This window comes from Chroicocephalus ridibundus, chromosome 2 (genome assembly GCF_963924245.1).
Source record: "Chroicocephalus ridibundus chromosome 2, bChrRid1.1, whole genome shotgun sequence".
NCBI lineage: Eukaryota > Metazoa > Chordata > Aves > Charadriiformes > Laridae > Chroicocephalus > Chroicocephalus ridibundus.
Window position 1 is genome coordinate 155,252,166 of NC_086285.1, and position 25,110 is coordinate 155,277,275.

General features: G+C 42.5%; 1 protein-coding gene across 1 annotated transcript in view; it reads right to left on the reverse strand.

Moving 5' to 3' along the window:
- Nucleotides 1-25,110, reverse strand: part of SNTB1 (syntrophin beta 1) — a 117,027-nt gene that overhangs the window by 48,035 nt on the left and 43,882 nt on the right. The window contains exon 2 of the mRNA XM_063327474.1: nt 10,149-10,365. Coding sequence (XP_063183544.1) covers nt 10,149-10,365 — 217 coding nt within the window. The remainder of the gene's footprint in view (nt 1-10,148; nt 10,366-25,110) is intronic.

A 25,110-nucleotide genomic window follows, 5' to 3' on the forward strand; every position in this document is an offset into this window, starting at 1 on the left:
CTAGGAAAAAAAAATTGTTTCAGTCAGAAAAGCTGCATCTCTAGCAAAGCCACAGCCAACCTCAAAGCGCCTTCTGCAGCAAAGCAAACCTTCTGCAGCTGGAGCTGCGTCTGGGCTAAGCGAAGAGCACCTGACTGTCGCTGCTAATGGTGGTAAATGACCCCTTCAAATTGAGACGAGGGTGGGGAGTCTCATGCTGCTGCATAAATAAGAGATCATTGGAGAAGAATTAGATGTCTTCTGAGAAAGAACACTGCTGTCGTCATTGCTGGTAGGCAGCACTGTATGTAGTAGGACCTACAGGAAAGAAGGGGACATGATCCGCGAGCATGGACTAATATGAAAAGGGGACAAATGAACAGGGTTGCTGATAGATCAGCTCGGTCTTGCTGATGAACTGTCACGGGAGAAAGTCTCACTGGAAGAGACAAACAGCAGGGCCACCTCATCTAGTAGTATCTGTCTGAATGTCTCTTACATGATCAAAAAATTGCCGGGGATCACCAATTAGTTGCCAAGTGAAGCAAAACAGAAGCCAGACAGTTCACCAGCCACGACAACAAACCCACAAATTCTCTCTGGATTCATTATTGGCCTCTGAGCACTGGGGAGAGGGCACCATCTGGGAGCCAGCCTCCTGGAGATGCTGCTGGCCTCTTCAGGGACAGCCAGCACAGGTCACCTACCGGCACGTTCACTACTGGTAGTAAACTCATCTTCCCATTTAGAGATCAATGGAAGAGCTGTATGCAAGCAATGAGAACAAATAACAGCTTCAGCATTACTCTCCTTACTCTCCCTGATTCCTACTACAGGAAAACAGGAATTTCCATCAGCAGAGATGCATGTGAAATCTGGAAGTGACCACAGGGTATTAAAACAGCAAAGGCTGTGCATAAAACTTAAGCACTGAAGCCCAAGCACAGCACCTACCAACAGTGAGCTGTGTCACCTACAACGGCAGCCCATCACGCAAGGCTCCCGTAGTGGCTGTAATTTGCAATTTGCTGCGATATAAGCGACTACAGAAAGTGCAGGAGAAAGCAGCTTCGAATACATCAGCTGAAAATCACGCTTGTTGATTAACGGCAGGTCAGGCCAGATCGGAGCTATAAGACTGAAATCCAATTTGCAAACCCACTGATAAGGGAGGGAAAGCTCAGCACTGAGCACAGGACAACAGCCAGGCAGGAAAGAGGGTCTCGAGGTTGTCACTGGCTCCAGGCCGTAACACAAAGACTGTGGGGACAAGGAGCACAACAGGAAACTGAAACCCTTGCATATCAACTTTCTTTGTTTGGCAGATCTCGGGGTGTTAAAATTGCTCTCCAACATTATTTAGAGGCAGCCTGGATGTCAACACTTACATACCTTTACATACAGATACACATAAAACATGATTAACTGTTTGCCCCTCTCTGTCCTGCCCTGCAGCACTCACATCACTCTCCCTTTAGTCTGTGACACATTTCTTGGCGCATTTGTCTTCCTCCATCTCTGCAGTGCTTTTATTTTTCTCTTTTTTGCAAAAATGTTCATTAAGTAAAGACTGCTTCATTTTTCACTCTCCTGATTCATGGCTTCACTTTGTTGGTTGGCTTCTTTGTCCATCACCTTTTCTTCATTTGTTCTCCTCCCTTCTCCCCATGCATTTCTTAAGGCAGTTTCTTCTTCTTGTTCCCCCTCCCCTGATTCATTTCCAGTTACACTGCTCTTATTTCTATTCCTCATCTCAATCTTCTACAGCTGAAGCTGGTTGGAAAAATGAAAATTCTTTGACTTTTTCAAAACTCCCCTAAATGAAGCAGTGGCTGAAAAAAACACTAAAATACAACACAAAAACACACCAGCATATCTTCTTTTTCTCCATTAACTCATTATTTAAGTATTTTCACAGAAAAGAAAGACTTTGGTTAAAGGTTTTTTAATCAAAAATCCATCTGAAAGCATTCTGCCAGCCTCTGTTACTGCCACCTCCACACCACACACATCCTTCCTTGCCACCCACTCACTGTGACACATTTTATTCCTGTCAGGTCACATTTGGTCCCCTTCACACATAGACACACACACATACATAAAGTTTTATTTGCACTCACATATCTGCATGCATGCACAGACACTTTTTTTGAGCAACGCATGCAGGAGCTTTGCCCATTCCCATTCGATTTGTGCTGGAGATGGGAAGGACGCCAGGAGCTCACCTGTCCACCCCAGAAGGATGGGGAGGGGAGAAAGCCCTATGTCATTACGTCAGGGGAAAGGATGCAACTTGTTTTTCAAGAAAGTGAGACATGACTAATCCCAGATTCACCAGATTGAAGGTCAGTCACAATATGCCGTAACTATCCAGTTCTTCACTGGTATCTCAAATACCCTTCAGCAAAAGTCATCAGTTTCCACTGTGTCACCAAATCCTGGCACATTTCCCCAGCAATTCACTTCTCAAACTGTCACCCAGAGACTACAGCAGGTCCTTAGGACATTAGAAAGTTATTTTAACATCATTTAACAGAACAAAAATTAAGCCTGAAGTAAATAAAATAAGTGAACATCCAAAGTTCAACCTAGTTTGTTGATGTGTTTATGTAAATGAATACCCGTGAGGCTGCTCTGCAGAAAATGGCCTGTGGGTTGTTTGGTGAGGGCTTTTTCTTCCAAAAAGCTTAGCTGGTGATTTGACTCAAGAGAGACCAAAACACTCCTCTTTACAGAAGGGACAGTCCTACAGAGGTGTCTTCCAAGAAGGCTGAGAAGAATCTGAAGCTAGGACGTAAGTTCACATGACCCAGACTGATGACCTGTTTGTCTGGTGGAGATTTTCACAAATGATTGAAAAGAAGTATTCCTAATAATGAAAAAAACAAAATAAAAAAGCCACCATTTCTGCCTAGAGGCTTCAGAGCTCCAGTTCCTACAGGGTTCGAAAACTGCCCCTTAGCAAGACAGATGATAGCAGCTTCCAAAATGCATCAGCGATTGCAGAGCTGACTGAAAAGCAGGTGATGTAGATAATAGAGGACTACCAGACAGCTCAGCCTGAACCAATTATTAATTCTAGCAGTTAACCATTTGCCCCAAAAGAGAAGAAATGCAATCTTACAAGTCTCTTCTCTGACAAGCCCAGAATGCATTGACCCTAGCTACCAAGGAGGGTCCCACAGCCATGCAGCTCTTAGAGAGGACATGTTAATGTGTCAAGGAGGAGGTCTTCCCCATTGCTTGGCCATTTATCCATCCCATCACTCCACTCCTCTCCCTCTTCTGCCCACACTCCAACTTCTTCCCTCTCCTACCCTCAGGGTATTGAAGGGAACGATGTAAATGCCTTTTTAGCTAAATCACCTAACTTCTCTCATCTTGAAAAGAGAGAACAGTAGATAAATCTCAAGTGCCGCCTACTTATTCATCCCTTCCAGTAAAGAGCAGATTTGGGGGGCAGATTAGCAGTTACAGTACCATAAACAAACAAGAACACGACAAGAAACATCCAACTTTACACAAAAGGAGGATTTGGATCCATAACAGTAAAATAGTTGAGAGCTACAGTTAAAACCCCACATTTGCCTTGATCTTAAATTCACTGCACTGTGCGGGCAAGGATGTAAAGCCTTCAGAGTGGTAGAACATCCTTCCATAACAGACCGTGCACACTGCCATAGCCTAGCACAACAGGGTGGTTTAAGGGTGAGGGGAGAGTCAACCAGATTTTCACCCTGATTATCACAGTTTTTGTTCTTTTCAGGATTTGAATTACATCCTTTCAAGTTGCTTTACTTTAATGTTGGGATTGTTGATTTCTTCCCTCGTTTAACAGTAATCTAAACAGATAATAAACACAGCCCACCAGGAAAAAAAACAAACCAGTAACAAAAATTCTTGATACAAATCAGGACTTTGACTTTTACAGGTTCAATGACTTCTTCAAAGGACTTATTGATGTTCAAATAGCAAAACATGTCTGTACCAATAATGATAATTAAGTGCTATGTGCCTTTCATCCAAGGATCTCAAGCTGTATCTCACAACAACACTGCGAATTAAGTACGATCTCTCCATTTCACAGAGATTTTGTCTACAGCCAGAGAGCAGCTCAATAACAGCACGAACAGCAAGGCAGAAATTCCTTGAGGGGGTGTGGAGAGGGATTTTTAATACTGGTAATGCGCCCATTATAGTATCTTTGCCTTGGTTCTATGCCCCATGCATGCCTACGTCCTTTCTCTGTCTTTTGCCCATATACAACATATGGTAACAGACCTAAGCTTCCCAAACCAGAGGCCAGTCCTGATAAATCTGTACTGTCCATTCGGAAGGGAAGATTTCCGCCTCCCCAGGAAGGCCCGCAGAACCGCTGATGTCCACCCAGGGCTGACACAGCTCCAGCGTGCTGCAGTGGTGCCAGCACAGTGATGGAAATGGTCCATCACCTTCTTAGTCCTGGGTCTAGGGCTCAGCCTTCGCCCAGTACCTTACCCCATCCATACCAGTGTTGTAGGCTAAACCCAGTGTTATCAAACTACCTCTTAAGAGGCAAAAAGCAAGACAAATGGCACGTACACTCCATGAGAGCAGCTGTAATTCATTCTCGGTACCATGGTCACCCTCCACAGCAGTGCCCTGCCCTCTGTGAGCCCCACACCAGGTACGTGACTCAGGGGATCTGCTCCCTTGTCAGTGGGGAAAAACCCCAGGCTGCAAAGCTGCACAACTAAACCATGCTGCTCTTCAAGGAGAATCCAGCCTTTGCTTTGCATACCAGTGGCTGCTTGTGCCTGGCAATATCAAAGCATGGTCCTGTTTACCAAGCAGGAAACGGGCAGGGTGGAGGCATGAGCAAGCCCACGCTTTCATGAACAAGACGTCCAGACTCTTCTGCGCTGCCTAATACTTGCCTCCCTGCCCTGTCAGTCGCCGTTAAATTACACCACCATGAGCTTGAAGAGGTGTAGGAGTTAAATGTCTATGAATAGGACAGAATTAGGATAGGATAGGACAGGATAGGATAGGATAGGATAGGACAGGATTATTTCAGGTGGAAGGGACTACAATGATCACCTAGTCCAACCGCCTGACCACTTCAGGGCTGACAAAAGTTAAAGCACGTTGTGAAGAGCATTGTCCAAATGCCTCTTAAACACTGCCAGGCTTGGGGCATTAACCACCTCTCTAGGAAGCCTGTTCCAGTGTTTGACCACCCTCTGGGTAAAGATATGCTTCCTAACATCAAGTCTGAATGCGTCAAGTCTTGTAGTCCTTCTAAAGAAAAACAGTTGTGCTTTGGATCAACAGTGAAACGGGGAGTGCTGACAGGTTCCAAACTACGCATGGTCATCTTTCATAGAGTTTTAATGAAAAGGCACGGAGTTTCTACTAGCACTCCAGACATCACATATATAAAAAATCAATCGGCCTCACAGCTGAAAATGCATCAGAAAAACATTCAAGAAGTCCATTTTTGGACAGTGCTGTCCTGTATTAGTGTCACAGCACCCTGACTTCTAAAGACGCTTGTCTTTTTATTTCATCTTCACACTCTTCTGTTAACTTCTTATGTTTGTTATCAGCATTCATGGCTCAAGTTTTTTGGCACGAGGATTGGTTTTTACTGTGTTGTATTAAATCCGGTTGAAACTCAGTTTTTATTTTCAAGAAGTTTCAACTTTTCTTTTTATGACTTACTGTAACAAATTGAAGACATAGGGATTCATCAGATTTTGTTAGATATTTAAGATTTTGAAATTTCATTTTAGAATCACACAGGGACATTGCATGCTTACGTAACTTCTCCATCAATGTTACACTAATTACAGCGCAAAATGCTAAGTCTCACTGACCCCGCTACTGTGCATTACTGATGTGTTATTATAGAATGCAAGAAAAACATTTAAAAAGGAATGTGTGCAAAAGGAAACAATTTGGGGAGCAACAGCTTTGCAATAAACATTGCAAATTCTTCTTTCAGTGAATCAGTACTTCCCAATGCAAAAAAAAAAAAAAAATCATGAAAGTAATGAAGCTGTTTAAGTCTGTAGCTGCATTTGGAGTAAGCAGGTCTCTGTCTCACACCTCTGTCACCCCAGGAAGCTTGTAATTCCCAGCCGCAGCTCAGTGCGCAGAGCCCCGGATTCCAACTGGTTCCTCTACCACCTTTAAAACATACCCACTGAATTTTGAGTTGCTGGAACGCATCAAAAGAAGGGCAACGAAGCTGGTGAAGGGTCTAGAGAACAAGTCTTATGAGGAGCAGCTGAGGGAACTGGGGTTGTTTAGCCTGGAGAAAGCCTTATCACTCTCTAGAACTGCCTGAAAGGAGGTTGTAGCCACGGGGGGGTCGGTCTCTTCTCCCAAGTAAGAAGTGATGGGACGAGAGGCAACAGCCTCAAGTTGCATCAGGGGAGGTTTAGATTAGATATTCGGAAAAATTTTTACACTGAAAGGGTTATTAAGCATCGGAACAGGCTTCCCAGGGAAGTGTTTGAATCACCATCCCTGGAGGTAGTTAAAAGACATGTAGATGTAGCACTTAGGGACATGGTTTAGTGGTGGACCTGGTAGCGGTAGGTTTGGAGTTGGACTTGATGATTTTAAAGGGTTTTTTTCAAACTAATTATTCTATGATTCAATGATTTTATCTTCTGACTGTAATTCTCAGCTCAACCTTGACGTGGACAACAGATATAGATATAGGAAGTTCATCTGTTTCTCCATGTGTCCTTGCTGTGGTCTTTGAACTACACCTGCACTTGCTGTGGCGTTGCCACTGCGTGCAGCTGGCAGCACGCTGCCGGGAATCCGTCCTTGGCTCATTTTTCCTAGCTTCAAACCCAAAGCAAACCTTTCCCATCAAAGGGCTGAATCCTGCCAGCAGGTATGGCGAGTACCTCGATCCTTAAGACTGGATCACTGCTGAAGTTTCCTCTAAGGATCACACTGCTCTGGACTCCTGTCACTGGAAAAATGTGATCTGTGCACACTAACGGCTGGCAGGATCAGGCCCACAATTCCCGGGTTTGTCTGAATGAAGTTCAAGCAGGATTTTAGGGTGATTTCAAAAACAGATGAGAAAACATTTTCAGGCAGCACAGCATGGCCTCATTCCTACCAGGAATGTCATGTGTCCTGTGCTGTGTACAGAAGTACCTTTGTATCATGTCCCAAGACTTTAAAAGTAACAACAGAACAAATTTTACCTCAGAGACCTATTTCCCTTTTTTTCTTTCTCCTATTCCTTAATATTATCACCAGAAATCGATTAAAAGCTTTTTATAGTGCAGTAATATTTATTGCTTATTGGTATTACTAGCTGTGACCATTCCCACATGTACCTGCACTGGGAGGGGATGCTCCTCTGTGAGGTCTGACATCGACCTTTAGTGCTGCCACCAAGGACACTTATCCGTGAAAATGCAGGCAAACAACAGATTTAAGTAGTAATTATTTTAACCCAGTTTCTTCCAGCCTAAAATATAACAATGGCCCCTGTGTCTAGAGGAGAATGACATAGATGCCACTAAGACGCTCTCCATCTTTTCTCCTGTTGCCATGCTTGTACTATTAAAAAAAAAGTCCTACACACTAAGTTTGGCATTGGTTTGTATTAACCTTGGTATCTTACAGCTTTTTTAATTAGGTATCAGGGAAGACAACTCCATACCTCCTTCAGAGTGAACCCACGGGCAGGTCAGGTGAAGGAGACATCTGAGAATCACTGGATTTAAAAGCACCAGACTTCACCCCTGCTCTGAAATAAGAGGCTCACCAAACTGAGAGTAGACACAGATGTAGCAATCTCTTAACTGGGGCCAGTCTTCAAGGAGAAGCAGAAATCCTGTGGCTACCAGCTCTAGTGGGAAAACCAGATGTGTAACTTCCGCTGTGCCTGTTAAACCTACATGTCACCCCAGCTTTCTAAGAATTGGAGATGTTTCAGTGCCAATAAGCAGGTATTTCCTCCTGGGTCTTTTAACACAGGTGTCTGCTCACGCTGAACATTGAACCACTTCAGCCTGGTCCCACAACGCTGCTGTGACGTGATCTCCAGCCTGCACTGGAGAAACATCCGCACTGGAAACTTCATGCTTGGTCTTAGACAAAAATTAGCTCAGCTGTAGCCCAAAGGAGCCCTTTTATGGCCAGGATATGCTTTGGCATCCTGCCAGCAGCACTCTTCTAAAGCCATCCAGCAAAGTGACACCATCAGTTATACGATCTATGTGTGTCAGGTCACTGGGTTGTAAAACAGAAGTGTCATAAGCATGTAAGGACATGGTTTGGGCTCTTCCATGAACGAAGATCAAATTATTTCGTGGAAGCTGATTACTGTCTTGGGATATATTCCAGTGGGAAAGGGTCACTGCGTTGTAATAGCAATACTGGGAAATCAGTTCCAGTATTCAGAATTGTTAAAAACCCCTGAAATAGGTAAAGATGTGAATCGATGGGATGCTACTGTCACACTGCAAATAGCATGAGGGTGAGGTACTGTGTGCTTGGATGGAAAAATCCCACTTAGACTGTACACTGCACTGTGTTGGACTACAGTAAAAATCAGAAGTCACTCTTTCCACAGGAAATGACAGCAACACAAAATGAAAACCATGATAATAAGCAACACGACTCTCCCACGCATTACTTCCTAGTAACACCTAAGAACACACACATTTGTAGCACGCTTCGAAAAAGTCAGCTCCATCACAGAAGTATCATGAGCAATGAGTGTGTGTCCCTCTGAGTCGGTCCTCCTGGCCTTCAAACAAAACGGAAGACCAGGAGAGGGACAGTAGCTGAGAACTACACTACAGTCAAAAAAAAAAACAAACCACAATGGGAAAAATGGTGAAAGAATGAAGCCAACATGTGTAAAGCATCGTTACATTGTTCTGATTCAAACAATGTTTGACCTGCATGGATATTTTCAAAATACTCTCCATGGCAGAGAGAACGACAAACTCTCAAGCTAGTGCCAGAGCTGTCAAACCTCAACATCTTAAACTATACAGATAGACGTGGAAAAAGAAAAGCGGCTGATATCAAGAAACATCTTGATTTAAACTTGAGAAGGGACTGCTAAAGTAATTGCTGTTTTACAATCACACTTCTGCAGTAGTCAGTTATCACTGACTATGGTGGTAACCACTTGGTGAGGCGAAGAGCAGAAGCAAGGTCAAGCAATACTAAATAATAAAGCGGGGGCGGGGGAGGGGCAGAGAACCCTTAAAAGAAGGTCAGACAAATATAAAAAAAAACAAATAAGGAAAATTACACAGATACTGATAAATTTCCTGAATTGCAGTGCAAGAGATTACAGGGGAACCCATCCTACCTAAACCCCCTTCTGCTCTCCCCTCTTCTCCTTATCCTTCTCTGCAAATTAAAATGTAACTTTTATTTAAGCCTATACGTAAGTGCTGAGAATCAAAGGGATTACACCCAGCTTCTGGGCAAGGCAGCACACTGCAGAAAAACAATACGGCCATTATTTGGATGGAAGAATCAGTCTGACTTGACTGGTCCCTTTTTTATTAGCAGCTGTTAGAGCAGGGATCAGAGAGTGTGCTGGTGTGGTGCAGCTGTTCCACATATGTTATAAATAAGGGCTATTAAAAGCTCATTCTATTTTTAACGTTATGAAAAAATTCAAGAAGTCACAGAAATTCCCCATTAATGCCTTGTAAGTGGAACTCGTCTCCTAGTCTCGACTTTAGTGTCCAGAACTGAATGGACAAAACAGGCCATACTTAAAATAATATTAATTTAAAAAGAAAAGAAGAGAAAATGCAATTTAGTGGAATTAGATTAAGCCAGCCCGGAAGACGTAACCAATTAGTGTCTACAGCATCTTTTCCTTCAAAAACTGACACTAAATCAGGATGAAAACAAACTCTTGCAATTCTAATTCTAATAAAAATGTTGGATTACCACACTGAAGAGTTTCTCTACTACAACCCAAAAGCTGAACCCAGCACCATACGGCTCAGACACCACCACCCGCCTTTCCCAAACCGGTCCTTGCTTGCCCCTCACTGGGTTGCTGTGTGTGGTCAGAGCCCATCACCAGCTCCTCCTCACCTACCCCAATGCTGAAAAGATCAATAACAGTCCAAGGCGACGGCAAAATTCCAGTCCTGGTCAAATCCTTTGCTCACCTGTTTTCGGGGTCCGACACTGTCATGTTGCGTGTCACGTAGCACATCTTGAGTGGTATTGTCTTCTTGTCTCTGTGGATGGAGAGCGAAAGCTGCGACAGGGGGTCAGCAGAGGCACAACCCAAGCGGGGAGACTCGGGGGGAGGCGTCTCCCACCCAATTTCTGAAACAGGAGAGCCTTTCTTCACATAGGGGGTTGCTTCTCTCATGTATTTCACTATAGGAAAAAAAAAAAAAAGAAAAAGAAAAAGGAACGTAATAAATAAATGGATATTTGGTAGTTGCATCCCATGTGAGTTCTTTGAACTGCTACCAGCCCTCAGCGCTGTTTATTATTTCTACTCATCCAGCATCACAGCACTGGAAGCTGTGCAAATACCGAAGATGGAGATCTGACTGCTGCCCATCTCAGTAGGGTGCAATGAGTAAAACAAGGGAAAAGAACAGAATAGGTGAAATAAGAACATATAGCTAGTGTAAGGCCAGGAGAGCCACAGAACTTCTATTTGACAGGCTGTAAGTCCTCATGCAGCAATTCCTTTGTACAGAAGCCGCAAGCTGGCTGAGGTACAGGGAAGTCTTTAGGAAAGACATTCAACCAAGTGACAGTGAATCTATTATTCCCCTATCTAAAATGTTCCAGCGATACTCCAAGTGCTGCAGCCTCACATCTTGCTTCTGGTTCACGCTTGTCAGTGTCCCGTCACTGATCTCGACAGCTATTTCTGCTTGCTGGGAAGCAGTTTTATCTGATCTACTTGTACATACACATATGGAGTAAACAAAACGCAGTTCACCTCTTAGCCTTCTCTTGGGGAAATAAAATTGAGTTCAAGGGTTTTGTGAGAGTGGAGGTGTCAGATTAGATCTCTTCTCATCCTCTTCCAACATTTTTTTCCAGTATCGATAGGAAAAGTGAATGTAGGATTCCCAAATGATCTTACTTGAATGCAAAAATCAATACCTCTTTTACACTCATACTTTATATTCCCCTCTTTATGCAGGCAAATATTGCAACATTTTCCCTGGGAAAAATAGATCAAGATCACTTTTGCTTTTGCTTTTGATGTGCTTGGCAAACCTGCCAGCCACTGTCTCCTTCTCCTTCGCAAACCCGATGAAGCCCAATTTAGTAAAGACCTCACATTTAAGCACCCTGGTTAAATGTATATATCCAGTGTACACAGCTGTGGCTGCCTGACTGGCCAGTGCCACTTGATTGTACCCATGACTCAAACAGCGACCACACGAACCGAAAGGGCAGAAGCACCGTGAACTTATTTAGGGAAGTTATTAAAATGCTGTGAGAGATGATTTCAAGGAAGTGGTGCAGATCATGTTAGCTCAGCTGAAGAAGCTGGGAATGACTGAGTAACAAAAAGATGGGTAAACTGCAAAAGGGCAGTGTGGTGAAGGAGGTTAAATTAGGGAAAGCAGTTTTTAAGTTCAAAGTGAAAGCAAGGGAAGTATTCAGTGGCATGGAGAAGAAAACGGTGTTTCTGACAAAACTACAGATAAGATGAGTAATTTCAGCAGCACTTTTTCAAGGCACTTCACAGCTTTACCGAGAGATGCCTGTACAGAACTAGAGTCCAGGCTCTGTGAGCATCTATTGCCATCTTTTCTCTAAAACACCTTAGTGCACAGCTTGCTGTTGCTCTCTCTCTCCTTTTTAAAAAATTTTTTAACTTCAATTATAAGGACTTCTGTGTTCAGGTATTTTACAAGATATCCGTCTGTCAGAAGGATAATTTGTGATTTATCAGAAATGCTGTCCTACCCAACACCCATACTTTCTTTGCCCCGTAGTATTCTGAGTAGTTTTTGAAATTAATTTCTTCCCTGCTCAGGGAAGCGCTGGCACAGGATTCTACCAGGCTTACAGAAACTATTTAAGGCAAAAGGTGTTGAGATTGATTTTTTTGATCTTTTTGTAGACAACTACCTAGAGTCCATTATCTAAAAACCTAACTCTCAACACCAGTGCTCATCCTTGGTTACTCCATAAATTACCTGAGTTTCAAAGATGCTGAAAATAAGCAGTTCCAGTCAGTGTCATAGAGATACTGGTTTTAGCAGTAGGTGTCTCAGTTTGGATGTACTCATAGCCTTCGGGAACAGAGAGACTAAACACATACAGACGTGGTGAATCTATTCCTCTTTACACTGAACGAATATGACTTTGTCATTAACTTAGATGGGAGGAACAGATGAAGCTGTAAAAATCATGTTTGACTGCAAACAAAATTTTGTTCCCTTTAAAATTAGATATTATCAATTAATCTGTTGAAAAAAGTAATCCAGCCAGCTTTTGAGCTCTGTTACAGCGGCATGCCAGCAAATGTGATGCTAAATAAAGGCCCAGGTCTCAATAACGTAGCTATTTCCTCTGGTCTATTTTCATCCTCTTTCAGCTGCAGCTATATGGATTAGACCTGAGCATCTTTTCATTAAGGAAAGGAGAGAGGGGCAGGGAGAGGAAGGAAGCTGAAGTGAAAAATTTGGCTCTAAACCTAAGCAAGAACACAGAATGCGAATTTAATTCCCCAGAGATGGGTGCAGAAGAAAAGAGCCGTCCCTTCCATGTGCCAAGAAGCCAAGTTTCCATGCAACGCGCTGGTGAGTTTGTGGCTGGCAGCTGCACTGTTTCAGAAACTCCTGTGAAAGAGGAAGCAGGAGCAGGAGGAGAGAGCAGAAACACAACCCTCTTTCCACAAATTGAGTCTCAAACACAGCAAAAGCCAAGAAAACTACCTTGAGGAAAAATGTCCTGTGAAAACTCCTGCCAACTCCTGAACTCACAGGCATCTAGTTCCTACTAACTCTCAAAATGAGACAGATGCTCAGCCCCAGAGACTTACATGAATAAATGCCCATCAATATACTGGTAAATTGCTCGACACCATCTTCCTACAAAATTCTACAGGATGATTAAAATATAAAGTGAATAGCTTTTCTGGTAAAAAAAAAAAAAAAAAAGGACTTTAGTAGTTTTCTACAAGTTAATTCCTACTTCCCACTAAATACAAGCACAGCTTTCTAGATTCACGCTGAAATCTGCTGGGTTTTACAAACCAGACTTTACGGCTCCTGCATATTCAAATGTGCTTCATATTTTAAAAGCCCCCAAATGTGTACATATAAATGCACAAATGGAATATTGGAGTGGAACAGGTGGCAGAACTTGATCCATTTATGTATTTTTTGTATTATTTAAATTTCAGAGCCAGTTTTCCATTTGCCCCATCAACATCCATAATTACGTGTCTACAACCAAAGTCTAGTTTATGAATTTAGCTGAAATAAGGCACATGCTGCTCAGATGATTCATAAGTTTTATCAGCAATTATTTCCTATTTAGCTCTAAACTCAGGATGCAAATACTGCAGAACACTCTGTTTTATATTGATGCACCAGTAACCCTACTACACTTTATGGTGACCCCCCCACATATCTACATTTTGCAGTCTGTCCATTAACCAGTTCTTAATCCACCTAGTAAAAAACAAGTTGATACCAGTACGTGTAACAGGCATACTCCTATTCCACACTGCACTATCTGAGAATCTTGAATGCAGCAACGTTAATGTATAACTGAAGTTATACAATTTACTTCCATCATCAAGTTTTAAAACAAGAAACAATATGATACAGACTATTGGACATTAAAGTAATAACGTGGATAATATTCTGTTTTCAGACCATTACACTCAAGCACTAGATTTCCCTTTGGATACAGCACAAATCCAGCTATTGAAAGAGACTACAGAGATCACTGTTTTTATATATTGCCAAAGAAACCACCTAATGGATTAACCCCCTCGCCCCAAATTTAATAAAATTAAATAAGGCACGCCATTATATAACTTTGAATTATGTATAACTATTCTATAGGCATGTATATATATGTCTTCAGAATACATACGTATCTGTAGTATATACACAAATACTAAATATATATTTATATAATAATGCTACATTCTTTAAGACCACCAGGATGTACTTTGCAAACACAAAAACCAACATGCAGGGACTGAGAAAAAATTCTAATGGTTTCGTTATTATAACTCAATTTACTGATAAACTGTAATTTCAGTCGAGAGTTGTCTAAACCCATCCATTTGATGCTATAGCTCAACCTCAGAGATCCTTATATTCAGTACTAATTACTGATCCATGCCCTTTTGGTGCACGACTAATTAGAAACCGCGGTCAAGCAATTAAAATTGCAATCTCCGGAGCACCCCTCCCCACAAAGAGGAGAGGAAGGGAAGTGGCAATCAAATGAATTAATCCACTGATACACACTGAAATACTTTGCATTTATTTTTTGATCTGTAAGACAGGCAATGTAGCTTCCAAAAAAGCACTTCATTTATAGGCACTGCTGCCAAGTCCCAAGTCTCCACAATTAATCCTTTGTTACTGTTCACAGATGACTTTGTTTTTTGTGGGGGGAAAGAAGCAGGCTTTTAATGAGAGAAATACTACAGACCAATTTGGTCAGGTCCTTGGCCAGACGCAGTTCTGAGGAACTGGGACTCCTCTGACACATTCAGACTGTTTCCTAGGAGTGAAGACAAAGACCACTGAAGAGAAGCCAGCACTCCCGAGCAAAGCTCTTTCGTTACTATAGGAATGAGGACAGGATGTGTAGGTTTACAATATGAAAGCAAAAGGAACAACATGCCCGAATCTGCTCGAAAAATATGATGAAGGAATTCCCCTTTGCAGGGGAAAAGCACAATCTCCTCTTTATGCATTCGTTTTCTCCCAAGCAAGTACTCAGAGACAACTACCAAACCTAAGTAGAAAACATCACCCAGAAACCTCCTGAGGGCTATTTTCAAAGGATGCACTAATGTTATTGATACCTATACACAAAAAAGATTTTTGAAAAGGTTTTTGAAATCCATCTTCATCTGCTCTGCTTTCTGCGAGTGTGAAAGATGGCCCAGAGAAGAGGAGCTAGGCAAGTCCTCCACCACACTTAAGATGTTTTAAGACTGCGTGTTGGGATCAACCTTTGGAGTCACTCAAGCCCACAAATTGAACATGATGAGATCAATTGCTTTTATCAGCTTATTGAGTATGAACGGGCTGTTTGACTCATCTGTGCGGGCAGCACGGCATACAAAAACTCTTCTTGCAAATATGATTCTCGGTTAGTCTGAGAAAAGCTGCTAATGCAGAACGACAGGAGGCCCATCCTGCAGGTATGCAGTTCCCATCTGGAAAGGAGGAAACAAACGAAGACAAAACACTTCTGAGGTTGTAGAGAGCATCACTACAAGTCCAAATTAACAACTCTGAGCCATCTAACAGCTGCTGAAGTGATACTGTCCCAATACAAAAAAAAAAGTGGACGGTAGCAAAACCTAGAAGTAATCACTGCAGGTATGTGGCCTTCAGAAGGGCAGATCAGCCAAGCAAGTCAATCACTCAGCACGGTTCTGTTGTTATGCTTGATGGAACATTAAAACACAGAATTTGCAGTCCAGCAGTTTTGGTAAGACACAAACCAAAATGCCCCAAATGGTTTCAAAGCTAGTAGTAACTGAAAGGAGAAGTCTTGCCATAAAATTTGTAAACTGTGCACAAGCAATGCCAACATAAATGCAGAGCATTTCACACTATTGCCAATGGAACTGAGATTAACAGAGCTGGAGAAAGGTCTACTGTATTAAAATTAATTCGGTATCATGATACCAGAACTTGCCTGCTACGTTTTACAGTAGAGATCAAATTTCCACTGAACTCAAGCAAACCTAGAGTGAAGACTGGTGTATAAAAATGGGATGAGAATCTGCCCAGCTGCCAGTGCTACTACCAAAACTAAGACCCAAATACTTGAAGGAAAGAGTTTATGAATCAGATCATCTATGAAGATGTCGCATGACCCTTTCAACAGCTTTAATGTGGGCATAAACCAAAAACCAGTCAACAGTTCTGCTTGTGAGTGTTTCTACTCCATTTCCTACAGCAAGATCTGTTACTACGTTCAGACAAGTAACATCCATTCACATCATCTACTTTCCCGTGTGCTGAAAGGGATTTGAAATAGTAAACCTCTTGATCTGCCAAGAGCATCAGATCTCCACCTCTGGGAGATGATATAAATTAGTTAAAATAAACACCCTGTGAGAATACAAATCCTCTTTATACTGTGGCCATTTCTCATACTGTAATGAGACTAAGTTGAATTTACATTTTCTGCTGTTTTTAAATTAATTCAGATGAATTCAATGTATGCTGCTTCATCTCTTAAAGAGACAGGCTTGGATCTAAATTGTAAGGGGGTGTTCTTAAAATCCTTTTTAAAATACTTTCTGTGTATGCACTTATTGAAAGAGTAACTTCAGAAAGATCCAGAAGACAAACATGCCTTTGAGATGAAATTTACCTGAAAGGAGGGCATTAGCAATTGGTGACAAGAGGTTGCTGGTAGAGCAACCAGGCTTCAAGTTCAAGCTTTCAGTGGGCTACAGACAGGCTGGGTGAAAAAGATCAACAACTGCATTTTACAAAGATAAAGAATACTTCACAGTGTTCCTTTCCATTAGCAGTTGCTTTTATGAAAAAGGTGGAGCAATGTTAAGCAGTGCTGTAAGCACCATCACACACTTGCACCCCAAAAATAAAGGCACTTCCTCTTCACAGCACCTTGCAATCAGCAATTTTTCATGGCTAGGAAAATTTCATTGCCAATGAGGTAAGAAAACTGACAGTCCAGACAGCAGACCAAGGGATCGGCATGCCCAGGTCCCCATCAAATGGGAGAAAACGGGCTGTGCTCAGGAAGCCACGCATGGGTGCAGTTGGTGAAACCTCATGGGTTTGATAACCCGAATAGAGCACAGCGACCAGCCGCACTGTTATCCATAGCAGGTCTCAAAAAATGAAACTCACCACCAAAGATGTCTTAGAAGTCAAGAAACTGTAGGAGAAAACTCAGTGGTGAGTCTTGGCAGGAGCCACAGGCAGCCCCTGTGGATGCCTTCTCCTTTCCACCTGCACCAGGGACATCCCTTTTCCTCTCAGATTTCAGCACTTGTGAAGCTGGAGATTACATTCCCAGACCATCCTATGCTTCTGTGTAACACCAAAAGAGCTTCAGAGTTACTTTTCCTCAGTTTCTTTTCCTGAGACTTTGCCTATGCTGTGAGCTGATTCAGCCACTGATTCCCCAGGCCTGATGCTCCCCTCCAGTAAACACTTCTTCAACCCTTCCTGAGTTTCCTCAGTGCAAACGTTTCTAGGGAGTGAAGGCTTTAAATGTCTCCTTATCTTATATAGCATATCAATTTTGTCAACTGCAAAACCTGGTAAACACTAATTAATTTTCATTCCTCCACAAAGCCACGGTTTTATACTCCACATCGAGCAAGCGTGAGCACAACACACAACCTCCTCCCCTCCACTCTGTATTAGACTTTGCTTGCAGTCAGCATTGCCCACCCACTTCTCCTTGCCGTCCCTTGGAGCTGGCCACTGCTAACCGTCCCCTTTCGGCTCCTTTCTGAGTTACACCACAAAGTCCATCTTTAAGGTTAACGGCACGCATGCTCCAGGAAGCAGCAAGGACAAGTTTCAATGCTGGGGTGAGATCTTTGTGTTTCTGTTCAAAATAGCTTAACGGAAACTGAACAAACACGAACTTTGGTCGCACAGAATCACAGTGAAACCTGAGGCTGGGTCACTGGCTTGGTTCACAGCTCTAAATACGTGACACTTACTAGCACTTGAGCTGATGAAGTGACCAAAAGCAGTCACAGGTTGTCGGTAATGTGGTATACAAAATTTTCAAACTGGCAAATTAATAATAAACTAAAGAGAGACTCTTTACAGTTGACGTTCCTCAATACTTTCCATTATAATTTCCATTACTCATACCTACTACACTGAACGCATTACAGTTTCCTTCAAGCGATTTAGTTTATTTTAAATTTCAGAGTTACCGTTTCAATAAATTGGATGTATTCAGTTCTGGTTTTTGATATGTCACTAATGAGAAATGTATGAACTCTAGCAGCAAGGTCCCATAAGCTATTCATCTGTCTTCCAAAAATATAACATACTTCCTCAAAATAAATGCAGACATCTCTCTTTTCATAATCTGAAAACCAAATTTTAGCTTGTAAATATTCTGTAATCCCCAGAAGTACAATGTTTGGTTAAAGAGGAGATGCTTTGGCTTGATCTAGAAGGAGACACTGGCAGTATCTTGAAGAGCTTGTACTCAAAAGAAACACTATTCAGTGGAGAGCAGGGAGCAACTACATTGCACAAGTGTCCCTTAGCTAATAAACTAAAAATTAAAAAAGACTACTGTCAAAACCTGCAAGCAGTAGCTATATAACTTACTACATTTTTATGTAAAACGTGACACAGCTCATTTGCTACATTGTTATGTGACATTATGAACTCTACAATTAGAACTATGCAAATCTTTCATAATGGAAGTGGAAAACATCTGAAACAGGCAATTTGGGAGCTGAACATGGAAATCAGCAGTCACATTTTGAGAAAAAGCATTGTGGGACCTATGAGTCACTCATTGATAACCAAATGGGAGCTTCTGGTTGTCTCCAAGGCAGAATGCTTCATAAGTTAAAAAATAAATAAAAAAGAGGGTTTAGTCACATGATATTAGGACTAGGTCATCATACTGCTTGTAGAGTTACAAGGAGTTGTACTCAGAATAGACAAATGTGGCTTCACATAAAGCAGGGAAATAGAGCAAAATATATTTCTTCAGTAAACTTGCAGTACTCAGATTCCCAAGGACCATCTCCTACCCAATATTGACATATTGTCATATTATCTCAGGAATAAGTTGATTCACAATTTCTCATGTGCCGCTCATGTTAGTTGTTCCCCCTCTCTGTTAGTATTTATAGATCCCTCTCCAATCACCCACACGCTCAGATGGAATTCAAGGTGTCTGGCATCGCCAGCATGCTATAATTTTTCTATTTACATGAGTAATCTCAAGTGTCAGAACAAATATCTCAACCACTGGTGATTATGTGAAAAATACATCAGGGCATTACGGTTTTAGAGCATGCTGTTATTTCGGCAGTCACACAAATCATTAAGTGGTACAGGATAGACTGAAAATGGCACTCACTGAGGGAAATTATTATGCTGTGTATGATTGTACCTGCTTTACAGATGGCTAAACTGACACAGGCTAGTTAAAATGCCTTCCTCAAAGTCATGCAGTAAGTCAGTGACAGAGTTTTCAGCACTAAACTTAATTTCTACCCATTTATGACTTTTCATTTTTAAACAGCCCAAAGGGATCCCAGTGCCAGTGAAAACTGGATTCACAATGCCTACAGTCTTCTCCCTATGGGAAGACCTTGAAGACCTTTCAAGATCCCCAGGATTTATTTTGAAGAGCAGGGCTGCAATCACCTGCAACATTTCAAAGTTTATCGTTTTCATTCTTCACTGGACAACACTAAGAGCTTTGAAAATGAACAAACTCAGGGCCCTCATTCAGGTAAGAACTTGCCATAACTCCTGTGGCTGGGCTATCCATTGAAAAGCATCCGATCACCATATAAGTCCTTATTTTTGAGAATCCATTAGTTTCCAACCTTACAATGGCCATATCCAGAACACTCAAGTGCCAGTGATTATAAATACTTCTAGATATATGCATACAGGTACAGAAATACAGACAGGTAGATAGATAAATATAATATGAACACTACTGAAGTTCAGTGACTTGGACTGAAAATTCCTGTGAATGCCCATTTGCCTGCCTACCTCTCTCTCCTTTTCTCATTTAAACCAGGAATAACAAAGTTTGGTAAATTTGGAGAAGCATCCAGTCGGTTCTACGCTGTGAGCCCACAGGAATCACTTCACTCCATCAAAGACTACCATCTCCAGGCTGCCATGCCATCACAGTTCAACAGGAGAAGCAGAACAGCTTCTCTGACAAGATACAAGAAAATCTGTATAGTAGTCTTAAGATTTCTATATAACAAAGACAAAAAAAAAAAAAGAAACACAAATCCAAGGAGGTCCCTAAATCAATCATGGGGAACTGGGATAAGTTTTTCTGATCAGAGGTGGGTATAATGTAGCAACTGCATTTTTCTTTATTTCAATGTGTCATAATGATAGCTCAAGACCACTTTTGCCTGATTATGAAGTCCAAGTACAGTCTCCAATTGCCTCTTCTCCACCTGAAGACATTCAGGGGGAGGAAGCACACCTGTATGTCCAGCAAGGCCAATGAAAAGAGAAGGACAATGAAACATTAAGCCACATCCTTGTGCCTGAGTGATTTGGCTTCCATTTGAATGGAGCCCTTTTCTCTCAGGGATTATGGTTTTCTCTAGGAATAAGCCACCAAAACCCTAACAATAAACTACAACAATTAAAGAATAAGCACACTAGTCATTAGCACCGGCTACACGGTATTCAGAATGCAGCAGCGCTTTCAGCACAGGAAATTCTCAGAATTGCAGCACCCAAAGAGACCACGACTGAAACCCAACTGCGCTGCCATAGGACCATGGCATCATGTGCTGCCCTTTGCGGCTCAAAGTCTCTTCCTGAGATGATAGCTCTTCCGTTCTCATCCCCGAGGAGTTGTAGGTACTGTATCTTAAAAACTACCAATGATCCCTGATGGAATACGGTCCTCCTGGCACTCCAGTGCATAATGCAATTTGGGGGTGAAAAAGAAGACTTTTTTTTTCTGGCAGGTTTATTATTTTTAAATAGCATAATTTAAAACTGTTCTGCAGACACGATCTCAGAAATGAATTAGTGAACACAGGGCACACGGGAAGCAGTGAAAATCCTTCAGAAAAATCCCGAATTCAGAAACAGATTTTTTTTCCATGAAATGGTTTTGTGGAGTGATCTGGAAATACATTCTCATTCAAATCCATTTCTCTACAAACGAAATAGTACTTTGAGTTGACATTTTGATTTAAAATGTCTTTTTAAGATCAAACTCCTTTTCTAATAAATATTGCATGGAGTGTCCCCCAGCATCCATTTTGTCAGATGGAAAATTCATATAGTTATGATTCCATTAGGTTTCTTGCAGTGGACTGGGCATTTAATCAATGAGAGCAAAGAGCATCTAAATAGGGTTAGGCTTCAAATTCCTTTCAGTGAGAAGTTAAATCCCCATTAGCTTTGAGCCATAAGCCCCCGTGGGTTTACCATGCAGCTTAAAAGATAACGCTGTGAGGGGTCACGGCTCTTTACTGTAGTACAGAAAGCCTATTTCACAGATGGCCCTGCAATAATAATGTAAATATAATCCTGTTTCAGTGGACACTTTATCCATCCAGAAAACAAGCAATGTTTTCTGTCCCAGAAAAAATCACATTAATCTTCAATTTAAGGGCAAAGTAATTCTCTGCTCCATTCAGGCCCTATTACAGAGAATTACCGGGACTCGCCTGGTATCACGCCGACGCTGGGGCCAGCGTGGTCCCCCCACCTCTCTGTAGGACAAGACAGACACAGGTTGCTGTCAGCAGCTGCCGAACAGCAAGTGCAGTTGACTCGGCACATCAAAACGCATTTCCTCACTATGCCACATGCCAGTTTTGACTGTTCCAGGTTAGGTCAAAGCCAGGTTAAAATAGTACAACCTATTGTTTTTCAAAGTCTGCAAACCGCCTGCCAAGTACTTTTTGGTCAACTAGTACGGGGAGGCTGATAACAGAGGTTGGAAAAGAACCTGGCAATTCCCAGCTGAGCTTCAAAGGGCTGTAATGAAATGCAACCCCAGTTCAAATCATCACAGACAAAACCGTTTGTTTAATCAGTGAGAAGAATGCTAATTTGTTTGCATCTCAAATTTATTTGCCATTTGTACTACGGGAGCACTTACCGGGATTAGTGAAGAGCCAGGGCATGACAGCCCCAGATGCTGCGCAAACACAGAACAAAAAGCTGGTCCCCCCCCCAAGGAGCTTTGAAATCAAGTACAAGTCAAGAGACAATAGGGACATGACAAGGAAATAAGCAGGCAGAAGTGCCTACGTTAAAAGTCATGCATGTGTCTCCCAGTGTTGTTACAGTTGTATTGTATTCCCCTGTAACAGAGACAGCTGTAGCAGGTGCTGTTTGTAAAAACACCGGAAAAACATGAGGGAGAAAAGGAAATACGAGTAGGGTGATACAGTTGCTAGGATGCATTTGCAATTAATAGTGGCAAGAACTTTCCCTGTGTTGTTATCACCGCTGCTTCCCATGCAGGGACTCCATCAAGACTTAAACTTTCAGCACCATCTCAGGCATAGAAGGATTTTGTATTGGGGTTGTTGCTTGAATCCTGCTATACAGATACAGATATAGATACAGATATAGATATAGATGATACAGATATAGATAGGTATAGAAAAAAAATGTTTGTCTGAAGCAAGGAAAACTCAAGCAACTGGGAGCACCTAGCTAGCCAAGGATGCCCACCACAGACTGTATAGATGTGGGACTGGACTTGGGCAGAGGTAATGCAAAGAAGAGTCCTCCATGTGTGTGCAGATTAACCGCGGCTCTGCTGAAGCTCACACTCGCTGACTTGGCCTCACATGTTCAGGCCAATTCCCACCAAAGGGAAAAAAAATCCTCCCCGTATGTCTATCCTGTAAGTCCTGAAAATAATTTTGTTCCAAAAGTAAACAAGCTGGCGAGGCGAAGGCAGGCTGAAAGCAAAGGATGGTGTATGTGCACACCTGCCATTAGCATAACTGGTTTTCTTTATGCTCCAGTGTGGGAGTACCTTTGAAAAGAGGAGCTGAAAGCACAGCTTTTCAATCCAGATCATCTATCCTTTTACATAGGCTTGGGGATACACACCAGGGATAACTATCTGCTGGCGGCTTGTTTGCTTTATTTAGTTCAAGGGCAGGTCTCTCTCGCTACTTGCAGAGAGCACAATCAGATGATATCAGTTCTTTTTCTTTTTTTTTTTTTTTAACAGCAACACAGATGGGCACAGCAAAAAAAAAAAATAAAAATCAAGAACAATTTCTGCCTCAAAGAGCTTCTGATCTCAGGATCACTTACAACTTCTGCCAAAGTCACTGGGTTCATCTTCAATGGGAATTAGATCGGGTCCAACGGTCAAAGCTGAAGATGTGAACAGGCTACAAAGAGGGAAAGAATGAGAAGTGGAAGGAAAACTAACCCCGGCAGGTAGCTGCATGAGTAGCTGTTGAACTCCAGTTCACCAAGAGATATCCCAAATGGAATCACTGGAAAAAAGTTTTGACCTCAGCTGTGCAGGACCATACCTCAGCACAGATCATAAACACCAGCCGGTCTGTGTCCCCAAAGTCCGGGTGACTCTTCTCTCATCTCGCACACCAAAGGCCATCAGAATATTATCGAGATATCTCTGAAGAGATCACTCACATAAGTAAGCTGACCTTTGGGCTTATTGCCATAGTAGGTTTGTGCTCCAGTTTTTAAAGGACAACTTTGAAACTCTAGATTTCAGCAAATGTCAGAAACTGATAAACAATTCAATATTTATACCATGTTCACGTGCAACCCTTTAAAGACCACTTCTGCTGTTGCTCCCCTTGCAGAGCCTGGGAGGCTGAAGTAAAGCTGGTGGCAGATTGGGACCCTAAAGCAAAACTTTTGAGGAACCCTAAAACCAACCTGCCTGGTTGGTTACTGCACTGAAGAAAAGAAGATGGGGAGCTGGGAGAGGATTTTAAGCTAGCTGATGGTGGAGGTATACTGTGACATTTACACCTCTTCTACCATAAGAAGTGTCAGAAACCTATTCCCTGGGTGGGTACATAATGGCCTACTAGCTACCAGAAGTTAGGAGCTGAGAATATTTGAGTGCTGTATACACTCTTTGTTTAACCAAGGGTTATTCTGTAACTCTTTTATTAAACGCATGATAGATTGCAGAGTGTACAACCCTATTAACTGGAAAGAGGGAAGACCAGTTCAGAAGTATGTGCCTGTAAATAAAGTCCTTCTAGGTCACTTTGGCTTCCTCAAGACTCTTTTTCACACCATTTATATTGCACTGCCTTGTTTCAGCTCACCAAAGGACCAAATCATCATATTCTTCAGAGACAGGGCTGGAAGACTCATGGGATTCTTCCAGGTTGATAGTACAATCCCCGCTAAACCTCAGTTTAGCTTACGACCTCTAAGATCTGGCTCACACTCTGCACCTTACAGATTTGTGCTTAGCAAGCAGTGACATTAATGATCGATGGTCAGAAAGCCCTCTTCAATGAAAGTGTCGAGGAGATAATTTAGTAGCAACAGACCTACACAAGCTAAAATAGTAATATATAGACCTAACATACGCCATGTCCTAGGATGCTGGAATGGGGAGCCTGGAGATTTCTGGCTCCCCAATCCTCCAGAAGCTGTTACCTGATCACAGTGGTTCTACCCCATCAACCACCTCGATCAAATCTGGATTTTCTCTCTGCCACAAACTTCTCGGCAGCAGTCTCACCTTTACACCAGCACCTGTCCCAGTCCCTTCCCTGCCTTCCTCCTACGGGCACACCCTGAATATCCCTCTCTCACCCGCCCCAACGAGTGCCAATCTACTCCATTCCCTGCCCAAAACACCTCACCTTCCTTTTCACCCTTCCCTCCACAGCAGCAGCCACTAAACTGTGTTGCAGAGGGGAAGGAGGGAAGAGACATGGAGATAACCACTGCTTCTGGGCCAGGCAGTTCCTCGCAGTTCCGTTCGCCCTTTGCTCCACGCACACACGTCCACACACGGAGCAGCAGCTGCTGCTGGGCCCCAGCACCTCTCCCACCCCAGCAGAGCCCTGGGCTCCAAGGCTGTGTGCTGCAGCTCCGTGCCCCCATGGGAAAGCACAGCAGCAAGAGGCGAAGCATCCTCTGAGCTACGTGTTGAGCCACGGTGAATGACGCCAACACGTTCATGCCAGAAATTCTAACTATCTACCATTACATAGAAATA